Below are 18,629 nucleotides of genomic sequence, written 5' to 3' on the forward strand. Positions count from 1 at the left end.
CACCTCGGTGTCACAGCCAAGTGCTGAGGAACAAATTAACCCAAGCAAGGAGGTTTGGAACCCTCCTGGGAGGAAGGCCGAGGCACAGGGAAGCTGGGGAACATTCACCTTATTTTTAGGAAGTTTTTCCCCAGTTTTCCCTGTGCTCCACGTGCATAGCAGAGGTTTGTGGGGCCCCATGGCCCCAGCAGGTCCCAGGAGGTGAGGGAGGATGATTGACCCAGAGGAAGGCACATCTGAGGACCCACACAAGTGATTCATCCTTCCCAAACTCCTCATTAATTGCAGGTCACATCCTCACGACCGGTCCCTCCTGTCGGGAAGCCTGTCATTAACACGTGTCATTTAATTAAAACACGGGGGGAAGGAGGGGTTAAAAACCACGAAACCGCCTTTGCTGCCAATATTTCTACACCATCTTTCAAAAGAAGCTGTTTGTCAACTCATTTAAGGGGGGACAGACATAAAATTGAACAGTGTGTGGAGCTTTAGGTTGGATTTTGACACAAAACAGGAGAACCTCGAGGAAGGCAGGGCCAAGAAGTGCCAACCACCTGATTTTTGCTGCTAGAAAGAAGAAAAAAAAAGCCCAGTGCACCTCTGATCAACCAGTGGAAGTGACAACAAGCTTTCAACTGGAACTTTAAGGCTGAATTTTGGCTTGCTTTTGCGTCTGGCAGGTCCACAGGCGAGCAAAGCAGGCAGGATGGATGACACAAAGATGGCAGGAGGACAAATCTCCCATGGGACAGCTCAGAACTTCCAGGAGCAATGCTGGGAAGATCCTGGGAGCTGAGGGGACAGCAGGAAAGATGAAGTCACCCCCAGCAGGTCCATGTGCACCATCAGGCATTGCAGGTCGAGCCCAGAGATCTGAATATTGGCATCTTGGCCTGTGACTCCACTGAATTTTGCAGACAGACCTGGTTCCTTTAGGGATGCGTGTTGTTGTGTCTCACCATCACAAGTCCAAAGTTGGGGAAACTGAGGCACCGAGTCTTTGTAAGATGCAGATGAACTTCCAGAGGTCCTGCTCCTGCTGTGTTTGCTCCATTGGGGTTGACTCAGCCCTCAAAAACTGGCATTTTTTCACTAAAATTCACCTGGAAAAAGCGATTCCCAAGAGAGCTGAGGCAAGCAGGCCCAGGAGGGTTAATCAGCAAGGACAGCAACAGGGAGGAGAGATGCACCTGCTGCTCAGAGGTGAAAGGGAACGTTGAAATGAAGCTCTCAAAAGCTGCTCAGGAGGGTGAGAGGCCCAAAGGTTTGGATTTTCCATAAGAGAATTCCTAATCTCTGCCTGGGGCAAGGAAACACAGCACACATCCCACCGTAGGTACCAACAGGAGCATGTTTATTCAGGTCTGGCACTTACAGAGCTGAGAAGGACAAGGTACAGGTCACTCTTTTTCCAGAAAAAGTCAGCCCAGGATTCAGAAGAAACGAAATTATTCTATAAAAAGACAGACTGCAGCTGCAAGGGGGTGGGAGGGGGGGCCAGGAATGTGTCTCCCTTTGGATCATGCATTCCCAAAGCCCGTGGTGCCACCCACGTGCTGGAGCCAGGAGAGAGGCAGGAAAGTCTGAGCTCTTCACCTGGTGGTGCTGTGGGGGGTTAATCTTGGCGAGTCCCAGCCTGCTTTTAACCAACCTTAGAAACGAAGGGGGAGGTTATTTATTAGGTAGAAAAGCAGAAAACCCTTCCAAAACGATCCACCTTGGCCAAGGAGGCGCGAGGGCGCAGCGGGGTTTGTCCACGGGAAGAGAGAGAGAGAGAGAGAGAGACAACAGCTCAGCTGAACCGCCCACGGCTCCGACGCTTGGAAGAGCAGAAAGTCTGGGAAATGACGGCCTCGGAAGCCCGCTGAGAAGTGGAGGATCTCCTTGCAGACAGCGACAGAGAAGATATCGGCTGGTGAGACCCACGGGGGGGCCTCCAGGAGGTGGCTCTGCCTCGGCCAACCCCGTCACTCTCGAGCCCGGAGGACGTAGAAGAAGCTCACGAGGATCCCCAGGGCCAGGAGGGTGGAACTGGCCCGGACGCCGCTGGAGCCGCTGATGTTGCACAGGAAGGAATCGCAGCAGTAGACGGAGGCGGCCGCGATTCCCAGGTTGATCCCAGCGCTGGGGCAGATGGGGGAGCAGCCCTTGGAGATGGACTGGCCGGATTTGCCGCCTGGATTTGGGGTGGGGTGGGAAGGAAGAAAATAAGACAGGTTTAGAGCATTTCCAAGACAAGTTTAGAGCGTTTCCAAGACAAGTTTGGAGCATTTCTAAAGGCAATTTTAGAGCGTTTCTAAGGACAGGTTTAGAGTGTTTCTAAAGACAGGTTTAGAGTGTTTTCAAGACAGTTTAGAGTGTTTTCAAGGCATAGGTTTAGAGCGTTTCCAAGACACAGGTTTAGAGTGTTTCCAAGACACAGGTTTAGAGTGTTTCCAAGACACAGGTTTAGACTGTTTCCAAGACACAGGTTTAGAGTGTTTCCAAGACACAGGTTTAGAGTGTTTCCAAGACACAGGTTTAGAGTGTTTCCAAGACACAGGTTTAGAGTGTTTCCAAGACACAGGTTTAGAGTGTTTGCAAGACACAGGTTCAGAGTGTTTCCAAGACCCAGGTTTAGAGTGTTTCCAAAGACTAAGGTTTAAAGTGTTTTTAAGACACAAGTTTAGAGTGTTTTCAAGACAGTTTAGAGTGTTTTCAAGACAGTTTAGAGTGTTTCCAAGACACAGGTTTAGAGTGTTTCTAAAGACAAAGTTAGAATGTTCCCAATACAGGTTTAGAGCATTTCCAAGACATAGGTTTAAGAGTGTTCCCAAGACAACTTTAGAGTGTTTGCAAAGACAAGGTTAGAATGTGCCTAAAGACAGGTTTAGAGTGTTTCCAAGACAGGTTTAAAGTGTTTCTAAAGACAAGGTTAGAATGTTTCTAAAGACAGGTTTGGAGTATTCCTAAGACAAGACTTGGAAAGAATCAGTGTGTGAGGGCAAATTTTGCACTGGAAAAAAACCTTTAAGGTTTCTCTGCTCTAAACACTGGACTTGGTTCAGCACAGATCTCTCTTGTAATTTTTCAGGTGTCCTCAGCAATCCGTGGCCTCAGTTCAATTAATAAAATCCCTTAAATAGATTTATACAGGGCTCAAGTGTTCAGTTATGAATTTAACAATCACAAAGCAAGGTTTGGCTCTTCTCTGGTTAAAAAAAGAAATAAAAGAAAAAGGCCAGGAATTTTTTCCACAAGACCCCACACAAATGTGCAGTGGCAAAATCAGTGGGAGAAGAGCCTGAACAGGAGCTGAGACTTTTAACTGGGGACAGAAGAGTTTGTGCTCTCATAAACTGTTTCTTTGCTCTGTGCCATCACTTGTGCAGGTAATGGCATCCATTTGTTCCAGTAGAGACTGGGAGGACACAAAACCCTTCTGCTTTCTTTTTGTCCTTTTCCTGATGCTCATTTTCGGCTCAGACTTTATAAACTTTCTAAGTGTTGTTTATGTGTGAGATGTGTCATGGACACAGCCCATTGTTATCAGGGCCTGGTTCATATAAAATTCATATAAAGCTCTGCTGAGGAATCCCAAAAATCTCACTCCAGCTTCACCCTGGGACTCCTCAAGTGAGACAAGGAGCACTGGGTGTTCAAGGGAGGCACTTTGGAGCCAAGTGTGCACTTCCAGAGAGGCACAGCCCAAATGAAGGGGCAGAGAAGAGGAAATAATCAGCACTGGGCTGAGATGGGAGTTTATTAAAGCTCCCAGGCGTTCACAACCCACCCATTCCGGCATGGAACATACCTTCCTCCTGGAAGGCACAGCCAGGATGGGATCTTGGCTCTGCAAAGACCTCCCAGAGTACCCTGCTTCTCTCAGAGCAGCAGCTGGGAAGCTCAGAGCCTCCCAAACCTTTCCTGCCACTCAGGGAGGAAAAACACAAATGTCCCTTCCTGCCTCGGCCACGGAAAGCGAAGAAGCCCAGGTGGGGCTCTGGGATGAACAACCCAGACACAAGGGGGGAAAAAAAAGCAGGAGTAGCAAGCCTGGAGCTTCCCACAGAGGAAGCCTGCAGCATCCTCCACGCTTTCACTTATTCATCAGCACAACCTCCCCACCCCCTCCCTGAATTCCCCTCGGACTCCTCCGGCGTTGGAGCGGCACGTGGGCCTTAACGTGACTCCTCCCGGCAGCGCGTCCCTCCCCAAAATTCCCGGGGGATGGTCCGACAGCGGTTGCTAAGCAGAACTTTCCCTTTTTTTTTCCCCAGCCAAAGGAAGGAAAAGCCTTCGTGCAGCTTCAGCAGGTGCCCCAGGAGAGCGGCCGAGAGGGGCAGGAGGCGCTGCCAGCACTCACCGAGTCCCACTCCGACGTACGTCGTCACGCAGTGGTTCTCATTCTCCCCACACTTGACAGGCTTCAGGCAGGCCCAGTTGGAGGAGGCATCAGAGCACGAAAAGCAGATGAGTGTGTGGGCTGCAAGAGAAAAGAGACACCTCAGTTAAGGCTGGTGGGAAGATCTCCTCACTTGGTCGTCACCACCTCCGACACACGGCACGTATCGCATCCCCCCGCAGCTATTTCACCTGTATCGACCTGCAGTTGGGGTTTTTTTCCCCAAAAAAACTGGCCTAGTGAAAGATTCAAGCATAAGGGATATATTTTGAGCTCTTGGAAGGATCAGCTAAAGCCTGGATACAACCACAGCCTGGTAGTTTATAACACCCTCCTGTTTGCACCAAGTTCAAGCCACAGTTGCCGACACAAAACTAAACAGCAGAGGCAAGTTTTTGGGATTTGGGCTTATTCAGCTCAGCCACCATGGACACAGTGCCCCTGTCTGTGGAACTGGATGATCTTTAGGGTCCCTTCCAACCCAAACCTTTCCATGATTGTGTGACATACTCATGGGTTCGAGCTTTCCATGCCCTGCCTTTGGGCACAGGGTGGGACTCTCGAGGCTGGGCCTGTGCAGGGCCAGGAGTTGGACTCGATGATCCTTGTGGGTCCCTTCCAGCTGGGCATATTCTGTGATTCTGTGACACCAAGATCAGGCTCCACTTGACCTACATCACCTGGTGGAAATGATTTCTCAGCTGGAGCAAGTCCAGCATTGCAGCAAGACCTGCAAGGACTTGCACCATCCCACTGCTCAGGGAGTCACAGCACTACGAGGGCAGTTTGTGCATCCAAGCTTTTCAATTTGGAGCAGGAGCATCCATTTCCATGCCTTCCTCCAAGGCAGGTCTCCCTTAAATCATGGAATCACTTAGGCTGGAAAAGACCTCTAAGATCACTGAGTCCAACCATTAGTTGCAAAGTTCCCCACTAAACCAAGTCTTTAAGCAAAGCATCTACAGGTTTTTTGAACACTTCCAGGGATGGTGATTCCATCCATTCCAATGCTTGGCCACCCTTTCAGGGAAGAAATTTTCCCTAATATCCAATTTAAACCTCCCCTGGCACAATATTTATGGCTTACCCTACACCAGCAGGATGGGCTGCACTAGCTGGTTCCCATCCCTCATCCTTCAGGAAAGGGGAAATATTGGAAACCAGCATTCGGGGGTGAGAAATGGTTGTGGAAACAGCCTGGACTCAGCAGAGATGCAGGGACTTTGATCTCCTCTGTATTTTACACACAAGAACATCACACCCACACTGCAGTTGTTGACCTACATCTGCAGGTAGATCAGGGCTCTTCCCAAGGTTTCAGGGGCTCTGATTTTTTGAGCTCTTCCACGAGGCACCTCCTTCCTCCTCTGTATTTACAGGATGCAAAACAGAGCAGGGGCTGATCCAGGATGGGAAGTTCAAGGCAGAATCATTCCTGCTCCCACCATGAACAGATCAGCACAGAATCACAGAGTGATTTGGGTTGGAAGGAACCTGAAAGATCATCTCATTCCAACCCCCAGGGACACCTTCCACTATCCCAGGTTGCTCCAACCTGGCTTTGAACATTTCCAGGAATGGGGCAGCCACAACTTCCCTGTTCCGGGGCCTCATCACCCTCACAGGGAAGAATTTTTTCCTAATATCTCATCTGAACCTACTCTCTCTCAGTTTGAAGCCATTCCTGCTTGCCCTATCACTAAAAAGTCCCTCTCCAGCTTTTTTGTAGGCCCTTTCAAATATTATCCCAAAGATGTGAAGCTTCACAGAGGCTCAGCAGTCCCTGTCACAGATATTTTGAAGAATAGGTTGGACAAATACTTCTCAGAGCTGTCCCACTGCTGTGGAACTGCACAACGTGTTGAGGTTCTTCTCGATCCTGTTCCCCTCAGGAAAATAAAGTTTGAGGTTCTTCTCGATCCTGTTTCTCTCAGGAAAATAAAAGGGTCAAGGTTCTTCTCAATCTTGTTTCTCTCAGAAAAATAAAAGGTTTGAGGTTTTTCTCTCAGGAAAATAAAAGGTTTCTACAAGAAAATTGAGGAAAAAAAAAGCCCTAACAATTGTTCTCAGGAGAATGACTTTTGAGCAGCCACAGCCAAAGAGGAGAAAAGAAAACAAAACATAATCTCACAGAAACAGATTAAAGTGGGTTAGTGGGAGGTCCTGAATGTCACATCAGGGCAGCCAAAGGACTCTGCTTTGGAAGGGAAGCCAACACCACAACCCCCCGAGCAGGAATTTCCTGGAGTGTCTCATCCACCCTCCAAGGATCATCACTCTGGCAAGGATCCCTGCAACAAAGCCGGGTTACCTGAGCGGCAGCCACAGCCACCACACAGGATTCCAGGGCCACCAGCTGAGTCAAAAACCCCAGTAGAGATTCCTCAGTGGGCCCTGGCTCTGGATTTAGGAGAGGGGGAGGAGGATGGAACCAGCTGTTGAGTCATTGAGCCCTCCAAGCGCTCCCATGGCTTGGCCAAAACTCCCCGTGGGACGTCAGAGTGAAACCCAGTTCTGCTCCTTCGTCCCCTTCAGGTGACCTGTCCCAAACCCTCCACTTTGCAACCACTCTGAGGAGGCAAATTGACTCATCCCATTGCATAGGAACCCTCTGCAAGCAGGGATGAAGTGGATTACAGGCTTCCTGTGGGCATTAGGGCAGGACAGATGTCCCCACATGGATTTGCTCGTTATGCTGGAGGCACGAGTAGCTCAATGATACTCATTAAACCTCGAGAAGTTCCAGGAGCAAACACACCAGAAATATTTGTCCATGACACAAAAGTGCCTTTAGGCATGACATTCTCTGCCATGTGACTAAATCTACAGCATCTCCTACCTGTCCCCATGTTTTTCTTTGTCACACCCACCTATTACCCCTTAACAGAGACGGAATCTTTCCAGGAGAGGCAAGTCCTTCGACATAATTTAAGTGAGGAAACATTCAGTCCCTTGCTGCCCCCAAAATCCACCTAAATAACCCCCTGCAGAGTTCAGAGAGCACAGGCAGGCTGAGTGTTTGAGACAAAAGGCACAAGAAGGGTGGCAGAATTAATTTACTGCAGCTGGAGGAGGAAAGAGTTGGAGCTCAAGGCTACAGGAAAAGAAAAAAAAAAATAATAGTCCCAAGCCCGACCAATGCAAAAGGGAAGCCGCGTTTACAGCAACTTAAGGATTGATGTGTTTATTTGTTTGTTGCTCAGAGGAACAAAGAGCTCCCAAAACAGAGCAGAGCGTTTGAAGGAATTCCTTCAGATAAGAGGTTGAATCGTTCTTGTGAAAAGCAATGCAAGGTGGGGGGGAAAAAGCCTGGAAAAGCCGAGTCTGAAGCTCGGCGACACAAGGGAAAATGCTGCTGCTTTGGTAGCTCTTCCATTCAGTCCCGATGCCAAAAACTCTTCCCTTTTCCATGGCTCTTGGATCATTATATACCATAGGCAAGATCCCTAAATAACACGGACAAGATCTTTGAGCAGGAGGTAAAGCTTTTCTGTAAAACACCCCCTGGATACGCTGGAAGCGTTTGGGGATAAAACTCCCTGCACCAAACCCTTTTGCCTGGCTCAGAACTTTACTTTTAAAGCTGAAAGGTTTTTTGGAAGGGGGAGGGAAGCAAAAACCCTTCTCTGCCTTGGCCTGGACAGCACATCCTCCCAGTTGGAACTGAGCACACACCAGCTGGGCTCTGCCCGAGACTCAACGCTTGAATTGCCCGATCCCACCGGGAGGGGGGAGTGGGAAGGGCAGCAAATAACTCGTTTCGTCTCACCGGTGCCCTCAGAAGGCAAGAAGGGCCCGTGTTTGCCGAGCGGGGGCTGCGAGAGGCCAGAACTCTCCCGTTCGCTCTTTGTTCGGCATCTCCAAACAGCGACATATGGAAACAATACGCGGTTTTGCGCGGCCCCCTTGGAGTTGGGATAGTCAGAAATGGAGCCCACGGGAAGGAGGGGATGGCAGGCCCTGCCACTTGGGCAACTTGGCAGTTCAACGCCCAGCAACAGGAACCACGTTCTCCCCCGGGTTCTCCCCAGGTGCGGTGGCAGCCCCAAGATGCTCCTCACAGGGCACTGTCCCTTGGGGGGGTCATCGCCCCAAGGATGCTCGGAGGGGGCAGAATCACGAGAGGATCTGCCCAGACTTTGCTCCATCAGCCATTGCATCTCCCCTCCACCCTCCTTCCCCTCGGCTGCATCCCAGCCCATCCCAGCGCCGTTATCCCGGCTCGCCGCGCCGAAAAAGGGGGGAGAGGAGCCGGCCCTGGGTCTTTGTTCGAGCCGCAACTGGGAAAAGCTCCAGGATATCCACGCGCGCAGCTGGAGATGCTACAGCTGGAGACGCTCACCTATTCCTAGAGGCAGAGAAGCCCCGAAGTTCCTGCTTCAAGAGGGACACTGATCCGAGGCAGGGCTGGGAAAGACACCCCCCAGCCCGCTCCAAACCCTCCCACGGCTCAGCTCTGCGCCTCCAGCCCCGTTCCAACCCTTACATCCCCCTGCAAACCTCCAACTTCCAGCGCCTACACGCATCATTCCTTCCCCCCCACGCCCCCCCCCAACCCCCCCCAATTTGCTCTCAACGCAGAGCTGGCGAGGGACCAGGATACCCCCCCAGGAGGAGGTGATGCTGGCGGGCCCACCCCGCTCCTTTTCCCTTTTTTACCTCTCTCCACGCAGAGCACCGCGGCCAGCACGGCGAGCAGCAGCGCCTTCATGTTGCGGGGCTGTGGCCGTGGCGATGCGCAGGGGCGGCTGGCGGAGCGCAGGGCTGGCGGCAGGGCCGGGCACCGGGGGTGGGCAAAGGGCGGCGGCCCCGCCCCGCGGGCCGGGCCCGGCCCCCGCGCCGCCTCCCCCCTCCGCCCCTCCGGCCGCGCCCGCTTTCGGTTTCCCGATCGGGAGAACCGGCGCCGGGGAAAGAGGCGGGAGCGGCCGCCCCGCAGAGAGGAGAGGGGCCGGGTCTGCCCTAGCCCTGCTCCAAAGGGTTTTTCCACACACTCCTACCCCCCCCCCGCCCCTTTTTTTCGTGTCCCTGCTGCTTCCGTGAAGGAGGAGGCAGGAGCGGGAGTGCTGCCCATGTGCGGGACCCCACTAGTGCGCAGCCCTTTTCAAGTGCAACCCCCTGGTTCACGGCTCCCTGTACCCGCAGGACCTGCCGATTTCGTGCCTCCCTCCCCTCCTCTGTACATCACCATTCACAGACGCCCTGAGCGCACACACACCCCCTCCACACACTCCCAACCACCCTGTATCCACATATTCCCCGTGTGCCCACGTATTCCCGGTGTGCCCACATATTCCCTGTGTTCAGGGCTCCTTGCATGGATGTCCTGCATGCAGCATCCTCCTCCCCCCCCCGCAAATTCATAACCCACCCCTGCAATGCATGACACCCCCTCTTCGTGTAGGACCCCTCTGCATGCACAGCCCCCCATCCAAGAGCCAAGCACGTACAGAACCGACTTCCCCCATCTGTTTACCAGAGCCTAAATTGGATTAGACACACAGGATTTGGGAAGCTTGAAGAGCTGGGATGGCATGGGACAGCCTGGGCTGCTTGGCAGGATGAGGCCTCAGAGTGTAAACAAGTCCACCAGAAAGGTTTGTTGGAGTGGCCCAAATTGAGTAGGTCCCATAGAAATAACTAAATCCTCCAAGAAACAAGCTGCAGGGAGGGCAGTGGGGGAGGGATCCTGGGAAGCTGGCTGTCAGGAAAGCCTGGGAATGGAGGAGCTGGCTGGTGAGCCAGCAGGAAACAAGCAGGCTTGACAAACTCCATGCCACAGATGGGGTTTATTCTGCAGAGTCAGCATTTCCTGGCAAATGCATCTGTCAGAAGAAATTCCAGCTCCTGTCTTGTCAGAGTGCATTCAGAGTACTCTGCTTGGGAAACAAATCTGTGCCTGCAAACTCCTGGTTCCCTTTTCTCTCATCTTTATTTCTCATTGCCAGGTATTGTAGCAGGAACTGCCTTCTGAGCAGTGTGTTTCTATGGTCTAACATCTTCCACTGGAACAGGCTGCTGGGACTGTTTTCTTCTCTGCTTCACAAACCAAATGCTAAAAAACTGGGAAGTTGCAGCTTTGTGGTAACTGAGAAACCATAATTCAAACACACTCATCAACCCCCTGTCTCTTTAACAAGGTGAGGTTTTGCGTATGAGAGTCTGTCTGGCTTTTTGTGGCTACACATGAGCAATCTCACAGCACTGATGTGCAGCACCTGAGATTTAATTTCTGGGTATCAGGAAGGCGAAGGTATGTTCCTTCAGCTCTTCTCTTCCTTCAGTGTCTGCTAAACTAATTTAGATGGGATATTAGGAAGAAATTCTTCACTCAGAGGGTGGGGAGGCCCTGGCACAGGTTGCCCAGAGAAGCTGTGGCTGCCCCATCCCTGCAAGTGTCCAAGGCCAGGTTGGACGGGGCTTGGAGCAACTTGGGATAGTGGAAGGTGTCCCTGCCCATGGCAAGGGGTTGGAACTGGATGACCTTGAAGGTTCTTTCCAACCCAAACCCTTCTGTGATTCCATGAGACGCTCCCCTCATCCCCAGGAGAAGTGTCCGAGGACCTGCAGCTTCCTGGTTTTCTCCGACACATTAATTTCACATTATCAGTCCCACTGTTTCCTGGAGGAGGCCTGTCTGTTATTAGGTCTGTTAATAGGAAGGAAGAGGGAGGACCTGAGAGTCACATGAGATTCAACCAACCACAGGATCCGGAGTCATCCCGATACTCTGCAATGGCTGGGCAGGGACAGCATTAATTACAGGGTGCTGCAAATGAACAGGTGACCTGAGAAACCAGGAACCAATTCCCTGTGGTGGAAGATGCACCAGGAAAGGAAGGAAGCCCTCCTGAAGGCTTGCTTGGACTCCATGACCCTTGTGGGTCCCTTCCAACTCAGGATATTTGTTATTGCATGGTCTAAGCTTGTGTCTCCCACCTCCTTACCAAGGCTGTGGCGTGGGACAGGCTGCAAAGCTCAACAGAGATTTCTACTCTAGACCAACACACAAAACACTGCCCTGGTTGCTCCAGCCTCTTCTTGCAAATTCCTTGGAGTTTTGGGGCTGTTGGAAGGTTGTCTGGGGTTGTTGGAGGCGTCATTGAACCGTTGGCTTCATGTTGAGAATACAAGGCCAAAAAACATCTCTTCACAAGAGGAGGGACACAGTAAAAAAGGCAGCAGAGGTAGAGTCCAACAGCAGGAATGTGGTGTGTGCTGGGGAAAGGCAGAGCCAGGTACAGGAACATTCTTAAGGGAGAAGGAGATAAGGCAGGGGCTGGATCAAGGAGCAAACTGGTGCCTGGGTAAATATTTCAAGGTTACTGGCATGTGAGGGAAGAAGAGGCATGTGTTAAATCAGGAAATGGTGAGTGCCAAGCTCCTTTCATGGCTCAGGAGAGCAGAGATGGTGCAGCAACTCAAATCAGACTCACTGGGGCTGCAGGGAGAGGCTTCGGGGTTGAACGGGCACTTGAGGAGTTCAGGCTTGAAAGGTGGGCTCACCACAAGCTTGCTCAGCTTCTGTGGCACCTGCAGAGGTTCCTTCCACACCACGTTTCTATTTCAGGGCTTGTGTGGGACTTCCTGGGCCTGGCCAGGCCCGTGCACGTGGCTCTCACCCGGTGGGATTTGCAAATGAGATGTTCAGTGAAACAAAACTGCTCAAACAACTCGTGGCTTGATGACACAGGAAGGAGACAAAGGCCTTTCTTTTCAGTCATTGCATCATCCTCTGGAGATGAGGAATGTTCTGATTCCTCTTCTTCTGGAGAGGATGGGAACTGCTCTGTGGAAGAGTCCTGTCCCACCTCCCAAAACCACATCACTGTAAAACACGGATTATTGGTTTGGCAGAGGACTGGGAGGACATAATGAGAAATAAAATATGGGGTTTTTTTAGGCCTATTGCAAAGTTGTCAGATATCCAAGTTCCAAACTAGACCTGGGCATCAGCGTCTTTTTCAGCTGGATAAGGGAAATATAAAAGTTCCTAAAAATTAAAATCCTTTGGGGCCACGTGGAAATTTTGTACACAGAGGTTTCTTTTCTCTCTTTGGGCTAAGAACAAAGGAATATCCATCGTTTTTGACAGAGGACCCTTCGTACCCAATCGGAAGGAAGGGAAAGCCCCTTATCAGAGAAAAGAAACCTTTTTAGGCAAAAATGAATAGATTAAACTTATCTGAAAATGGGTGGGATTTTGTAAAACTATAAAATGCATGAAATTTGAACCCAAAGGGTCTTTTCTCCCCAAAAAACTCAGTATGAGACTAGACCCAGCGTGCTGAATAAATCATCATCCCTCCCTGGATTTGCCTCCTCCTCAAGTCCCTCGTGGTTGCTCTGGATCAGAGTTGCCCAGAAGACCTTCAGGAAATTATCTGGAGCATCCAAGGATGCTCCAGACACAGGTTTTTCCTGGGAAAACCAAGTTCCAGCTGCTTCTTTGCTGTCACTGACAGGCCACTCTGCTGCATCCCATGGGAATGAAATAAATCTCCAGGTTTTTTGGGGGCAGGAAAAGGCTTTTCAGTCCTTTCCCCATCCCTTCCACCAAAAATGTGCCTCTTTCCAAGCAAAGAATTCCCTGGGATCCAGGGAGGCAGCACAAATAGTGCAAGGGATTGTGGAGATTTACAGTAGAAATGTTAAATTTGGTGTCAAAAACATTGGAATGGGAACGTTCCAGGGCAGGAAAGGACTGAGAAGAAACAACAGGTGGAGAGTTAAATAGGAAAGGGGTGTTTTCATTGTCGTGGAGATTCCTGTGTCTGCCTCCAGTCAAAAGAAGAGGAGGTACAAACTGACCCTGGATAAACTGATTTTAGATAAGAACCTAAGGGTGGGGGCCATAAAACACCCAGCTCAAGCAAAGAAAAGAGCTGGAATATTCCGCCATTTCGCCTCAAAGGGGGAAAACGAAAGGGAAAGGGAGCCAAGACAGAATCCTCTCTTTAAAATCAATAAAAAGCAAGTCCAAAATCGGGGGGGGGGGGGGTTTGTGCTTTGCTTTTCACCTTTTACCTTTACGTAGCACTCAACCTCTGAGGCAGGACGAGAACCGGTGTAAAAGTGACACAGGCAGATGACCCGGTCACACATATCATTGTGACTAAATGAAATCCTCAAGGAGAAGCCTGAGAGGACAAAAGCCACTTTTATCCAGAGATCTTTGCACGATGACGTTTCTTTGTCCTCCCAGAAGATCTCGCAGCGAGTTTTATTACTCCCGTTTCCTGCGGGCTGCCGAGGGGAGTTCCCCTTTCCCAGGAGCGGCGTCTGCACCTTCTTTAATTGCTGATTAACATCTCAGGCTGGAGGCGGCCCTGGAGTTGGAGGCAGGTGCTGGGTGAGCTGTTGGGAGCACCGGGCACAGAGCCAGCTCCTGTTTCCTGACTCTCCTGGACCAAGGAATATTGAATCCCTGACACTCCCGTGCTGGACGATGATGCTTAAGGACTTGCCCAAGCGAGAGATCAGCTGGAAGAGGGGAAAACCACCTGTCATTCCTATGCAGAGCTCTCTCCACACACTTTTATGCTGACTGAGATTCTGGGAAAACTGGGGGTGTCCTGGAAGTTGAACAAACATCCTTTGGAGTGAAGTTCCTGCGCGATGCAAGTGGAGGAGCATCTTTGGGTCACCTTTGTTGGTAGACAAGTTGTATATTTGGCTTGGAGCCACCTGGTCTGGTGGAAGGTGTCCCAGCCCATGGCAAAGGGGTTGGAATGGGATGATCTTTACGGTTCCCTCCCACCCAAAACATCCTGTGATAAAGCAAGTCAAGCTTAGACAGCACTAGGAAATTCTGCTCTAGGAAAGGGAACCAGCTCCACATGGGAATGACAGAAAGGAGACAGAGAGAAGCAGGAGAGGCAACTGAGTTCATTCTCCAGCCCCTTGGAGACACCAAGGTTGATGCTGAGGACACTGTTCTTCTATGTTTTGGTGCATTTTGGTTGTGGTGCTAAAGCTGCTGATTCTGGAGGCAGTTCTCCAGCTCTTCACCACATGTCAGGTGCCAGGAATCTTTACTGATCCTACCCAAAACCCTCTTTGCTGCTGTGTGAACCCTGAGTCAAAAAGTGGGGAGAATGGAGCAACCCCTTGGAGAAGAGCCTGGAAGGATCCCATCCCATCACTCACCAGTTTAACTTCCCAAACACAAAGGATTGCAGACTTCCAACAAGTTCCAGCAATTTCCACAATTTCCCCCTAAGTCTGGCACATGTTAAACCTGTGATCTGACACCTCCTCTTTTCCTGTCAGGGAGATTTCCTCATCCCCTCTTTGTGCATGTGATGGGTCCCCATTAACTGCAGAGCTTTGTGCTTGTCCTTCCTGAATTACCCCCTTCTTTGTCTCTGAGACTATCACTCAGATCCCTCAGAATCCCCCAAAATTCTCCTGTTTGCAGGTTCTCTCCATTTGTCACCTGTGAGCTCGAGGGATTTATTCCCTAATCCATCATTCAAACCGACAATTAAAACTTTGCATCGTCCTAGAGCCAAGACAAGCCACAGATGACCCTTTTTAATGGATCATTCCAACCTGACAGCAAATTGTCCATGGTTATTTTGCTCGTGATTTTTAGCTACACTGTGTTTTCTTAGTTTTCCTTTCGAGCCCATCACGTGTCACGGTGCCAAAAGCTTTATTAACGCTGAGCTGTGTGACAGGTACCACTTTTACCTTAAATACACATTTTGTTATCTTGTCACAGGTGGGAATAACACCCATCTGTCACTAAAGTCCTGCTGCTCACCCCCCATCTCCTCGGTAGCCCTCAAACCACTGCAAATTGCTTGACGATCTTTTTTCAGAGCTTTTTTTCCCAATACTGAGCTCTGCGTGTCCCCAGAGTGTCCCCAGCCCCCTTTTTATTGATGGATGCTGCATTTCTTCATGGAAAAGGTTGTTAAGCACTGGAAGGGGCTGCCCAGGGAGGTTTGGAGTCCCCATCCCTGGAGGTGTCCAAGGAAGGCCTGGACGTGGCACTCAGTGCTCTGGGCTGGGGGACAAGGTGGGGATGGGCCAAAGGTTGGACTTGATGATCTTGGAGGTCTTTTCCAACCTAAATTCTGTGAGCCTGTGATTTGTTGTCACGAACACCCAGATTTCCCTGCTGTGAAGAAACAGGAGCTGGAGGAACAGGCTGGGCTTGGTATCTCCAAGGAATCCACAGATTCTTTCTCCCAATGCCTCCTCCTGGATACCACTTGGGCAGACATCCCTCAGCCATGTGTGTATTCATAGGGAAAACATCACTTTTCTTTGCTTTTGATGTGTTAATTAGTCCATCTCATTAACATCTCTGGCAGCAAAATGGTTCTTGCTCTTGTGTTGGATGTGGTTGGTGCCTCCCCACTTGTCTTCCCTTTAACTCTGCATATATATCAAGCTGGAAGCACAAACACATGTCCTGACTCTGGATGTGGCACCTTCAAGTATTACCTGGGTGTCTTCTCCCACCAGGCACAGCCCAGCCTGGAGAGCACCTGTTACGACCCGCCCCAGGAAAAGAGGGGGGGGGGTAACCCAGGTTTTATCAAAAATTCCTTTGGGGTGGATTAAAGCGAAACGACACTAAATAATCGGTGTATGAAAATATATATTGATAAGATTTATTTTAACAATTTTGAATCAACAGGTAAGTTAACATTTTTGGGTGCTGTCATAATCAATAGGTAAGCTAACACTTGCTGTCATAACCTTTCTGGGGAGGAGAAAAATGCGTAGGGGAGAGAAAGGCAGGATAAGAGCCAGGGAGAGTAAGAGAAAAGAAAAGAACCCCTTTTGGGGGGGGGGGAGAAACTGTTTAGGGGAGAGGAAAACCAGGATGAGAGTAAGGGAAAAGAGAAGCTGAGAGTATAAAAGAAATGGGCATAGTCACCGCCCACTGGATCCAGCGATGCTTGAGAGCGATGGTCTTGATTCGCAGGCGGTGGGGGAGAAGGAGAACTCCCAAATTCTCAAAGTCACCAGTCAGTTTATATACCCTCAGCATGCTCTGGCACCTCCCTGGCATGAGGGGTTGTTTTCCTTTTTTGGGCTTAGTCCACCTGAGGCATCTTCTAGGCCTTGTGCTGTGTCTTTTGTGTTTCGCCTGGTTCCCGCCTTTCAAGTTTAGCAGAGGGAGGGCGGGTCCTGATTGCCCATCAGATGTATCAATAGTCAAAAGCCTGCAAGGTCAGTTCTTGTCTTTTCAGGACTTCACACCTCCAGCACTGGAGGGAGGGAGGGCCTTGATTGCCCATCAGATGCATCAATAGTCAAAAGCTTGCAAGGTCAGCTCTTGCTTTTTCAGGACTTCACACCTTCAGCACTGGAGGGAGGGAGGGGCTCGACTGCTCATCAGAGGTATCATGCAAGTCAAAAGCCTGCAAAAGTCTCCTAGAATGCATAAATCATCAACCATTTCAGTCTCTGACAGCACCACCAACCAAACCTCACAGTGCAGCTTCACTGGAAAAGGCAGATGTGACAGATTTGGGATTTTTTTCCGTGGGGGAAGAGGAGAATTGGCTGTTTGTGCCTAAAATTCTGAACCAAGAGAAGCCCTGATCTTCTTCTTCCAGCTCAGGGAAGGCAGGTACCAGTGTGGAAAAGGAGCTGTGACCTTCTCATTATCCCATTTCTCACCTCCAGCCAAGAAGGAGGTCCCTCTTCCTTCTTTATCTGAAAGACTTTCAGGGATTTTCCACTCAAAGCACCAGCTCTGACAAAATCCATTCCTAAAGCCCACCCCCAATGCTCCCTTTTCAGACACCTTCTGCTCCCACAACTGTAAGGAGCAGGAACCTCTTCCTGTTCCTGTTCACTCCAGGAACCAGGTAAATCCTTTTAAATTCAGTCCCTTCACCTCCACAGGATCAAACAGTGTAATCCCGGTGCTTTGGCATCCAGAAATTTCCAGACAAGAAACTCCTCTAAAGTTGTGGACAAGGAGATCCAGGAACCACTTTTTCCACTTGATCTTGTGGGAGGCAACATCCCTGTGGGTGCCATCAGTACTGAAACCAGAGTGGGGAAGAGGAAGGGAAGAGCTGGGAAGGCAACAAGGCTCTGCAAAGGATCTGGAGGAGGTTTGTCCTCTCCCCTTTGCTCTACTTGTCCTGGTTGCCCCCACCCCACCACCCTCAGTGGAATTATCTCACCCTTTGACTTGTTCCCTCCCCTCCAGTTGGTCTCCCCCACCAGGTCTTTGCTTTCTCACATCCAGTGCAACTGGTTGAGACATAAATTGCTCCTTCTGCTTCCTCTTTCTTGGGAAGACTCGACAGGTGGCAAAGCAGTGACAGCTTTGGCTCAGAGTCCAACTTTCCTAGAGCTTTTTGAAGGCACCCAAGGTATTCCAGGGAAGAACTAGGTATCCATGGAGCGCTTGCTCATGGCATGGGATGCAGCACAGCCCCTACCAGTGCTGCCAGCCCTGCCCTCACCAGCTGGGCATCTCTTCCTTCTTCTTGGTATAAAAACTCTCCCACTTCTCCACCATAAATTTGCTTCCTTTTTGTGGTTGTATTTTCTGAGAGAAAATTATCAGCTGGTTCTGCTGGCAAGTTCACATTTGGGCCTTTTGACATCTTGTCATCACAGCTCCCCAGTCTGCTCAGATCACAGGCTGTCAGCATCTCCTAGTCCTTTCCCACTACTGTGGGGTCACCTCCTTAACTTGCTTCAATTCCATTAAACAAAATGTTTAAAATCAGGCACCAGGATTTAAAGTTCACAACAAAAAACAAGGAGCTGATGTGGCATCTTTGGCTGCTCTTGGAAAACCAGTTGCTTTGTCATCCAAGCAACATGAAACATCTTCAGAATACTCATCCTTCCATATGTGCAACCAAAACACAGCTGAGTGTCAGCATCTTCTTGTCCTTTCCCACCGGTGTGGTGTCACCTCGTTTTTTGCTTCATTTTCCACCATCCATTAAACAAAATATTTAAAATCAGGCACCAGGATTCAGAGCTCGCAGCACAAAACATGGAGCTGATGTGGTGTCTTTGGCTGATCATCCTCGTGGAATTCCATTTAAAAATGTGTTTAAAATCAGGCACCAGGATTTAAAGTTCACAACAGAAAACAAGGAGCTGATGTGGCATCTTTGCTGCTCTTGGAAAACCAGTTGCTTTGTCATCCAAGCAACATGAAATGTCTCCAAAATGCTCATCTTCCCACCAGAACACAGCAGAGTTCCAAGGCAACGCTTCAGATCTCATTTAGCCATCAAGTGCAACATCT

At 50.1% G+C, this 18,629-nt stretch overlaps 1 protein-coding gene and 1 long non-coding RNA gene across 3 annotated transcripts; one reads left to right on the plus strand and one right to left on the minus strand.

Annotated features, from left to right (window-relative positions):
- Positions 1 to 1,330: 1,330 nt before the first annotated feature.
- On the minus strand, positions 1,331 to 9,190 carry LOC127463001 (lymphocyte antigen 6E). Its single transcript, XM_051771968.1, has 3 exons — positions 9,044 to 9,190; positions 4,346 to 4,465; positions 1,331 to 2,176 (listed from the first exon to the last, which is right to left on the minus strand). The coding sequence occupies exons 1-3, from the start codon at positions 9,093 to 9,095 to the stop codon at positions 1,968 to 1,970; spliced, it is 381 nt and encodes a 126-aa protein (XP_051627928.1). The 5' UTR covers positions 9,096 to 9,190; the 3' UTR covers positions 1,331 to 1,967.
- On the plus strand, positions 2,220 to 2,742 carry LOC127463006 (uncharacterized). 2 transcript variants are annotated; one of them, XR_007900636.1, is made up of 3 exons: positions 2,220 to 2,374; positions 2,471 to 2,590; positions 2,730 to 2,742. It is a non-coding gene; the product is annotated as an uncharacterized LOC127463006 (long non-coding RNA). The 2 variants fall into 2 exon arrangements; XR_007900637.1 differs by lacking the exon at positions 2,730 to 2,742 and adding an exon at positions 2,615 to 2,676 and having other exon boundaries at positions 2,495 to 2,542.
- Positions 9,191 to 18,629: the final 9,439 nt, after the last annotated feature.

The sequence above is a fragment of the Manacus candei genome, unplaced genomic scaffold (genome assembly GCF_025592945.1).
Source record: "Manacus candei isolate 608988 ecotype Guabito, Panama unplaced genomic scaffold, ASM2559294v1 h1tg000148l, whole genome shotgun sequence".
Lineage (NCBI taxonomy): Eukaryota > Metazoa > Chordata > Aves > Passeriformes > Pipridae > Manacus > Manacus candei.

Bases quoted from the DNA above. Each gene is read 5' to 3' on its own strand.
- LOC127463001 (XM_051771968.1), bottom strand. From the start codon at position 9,095: ATGAAGGCGCTGCTGCTCGCCGTGCTGGCCGCGGTGCTCTGCGTGGAG. The intron at 4,466-9,043 runs GTAAAAAAGGGA...TTTCTCTTGCAG, and splicing joins GGTGCTCTGCGTGGAGAGAG to CCCACACACTCATCTGCTTT. The intron at 2,177-4,345 runs GTGAGTGCTGGC...CCCCAAATCCAG, and splicing joins GTACGTCGGAGTGGGACTCG to GCGGCAAATCCGGCCAGTCC.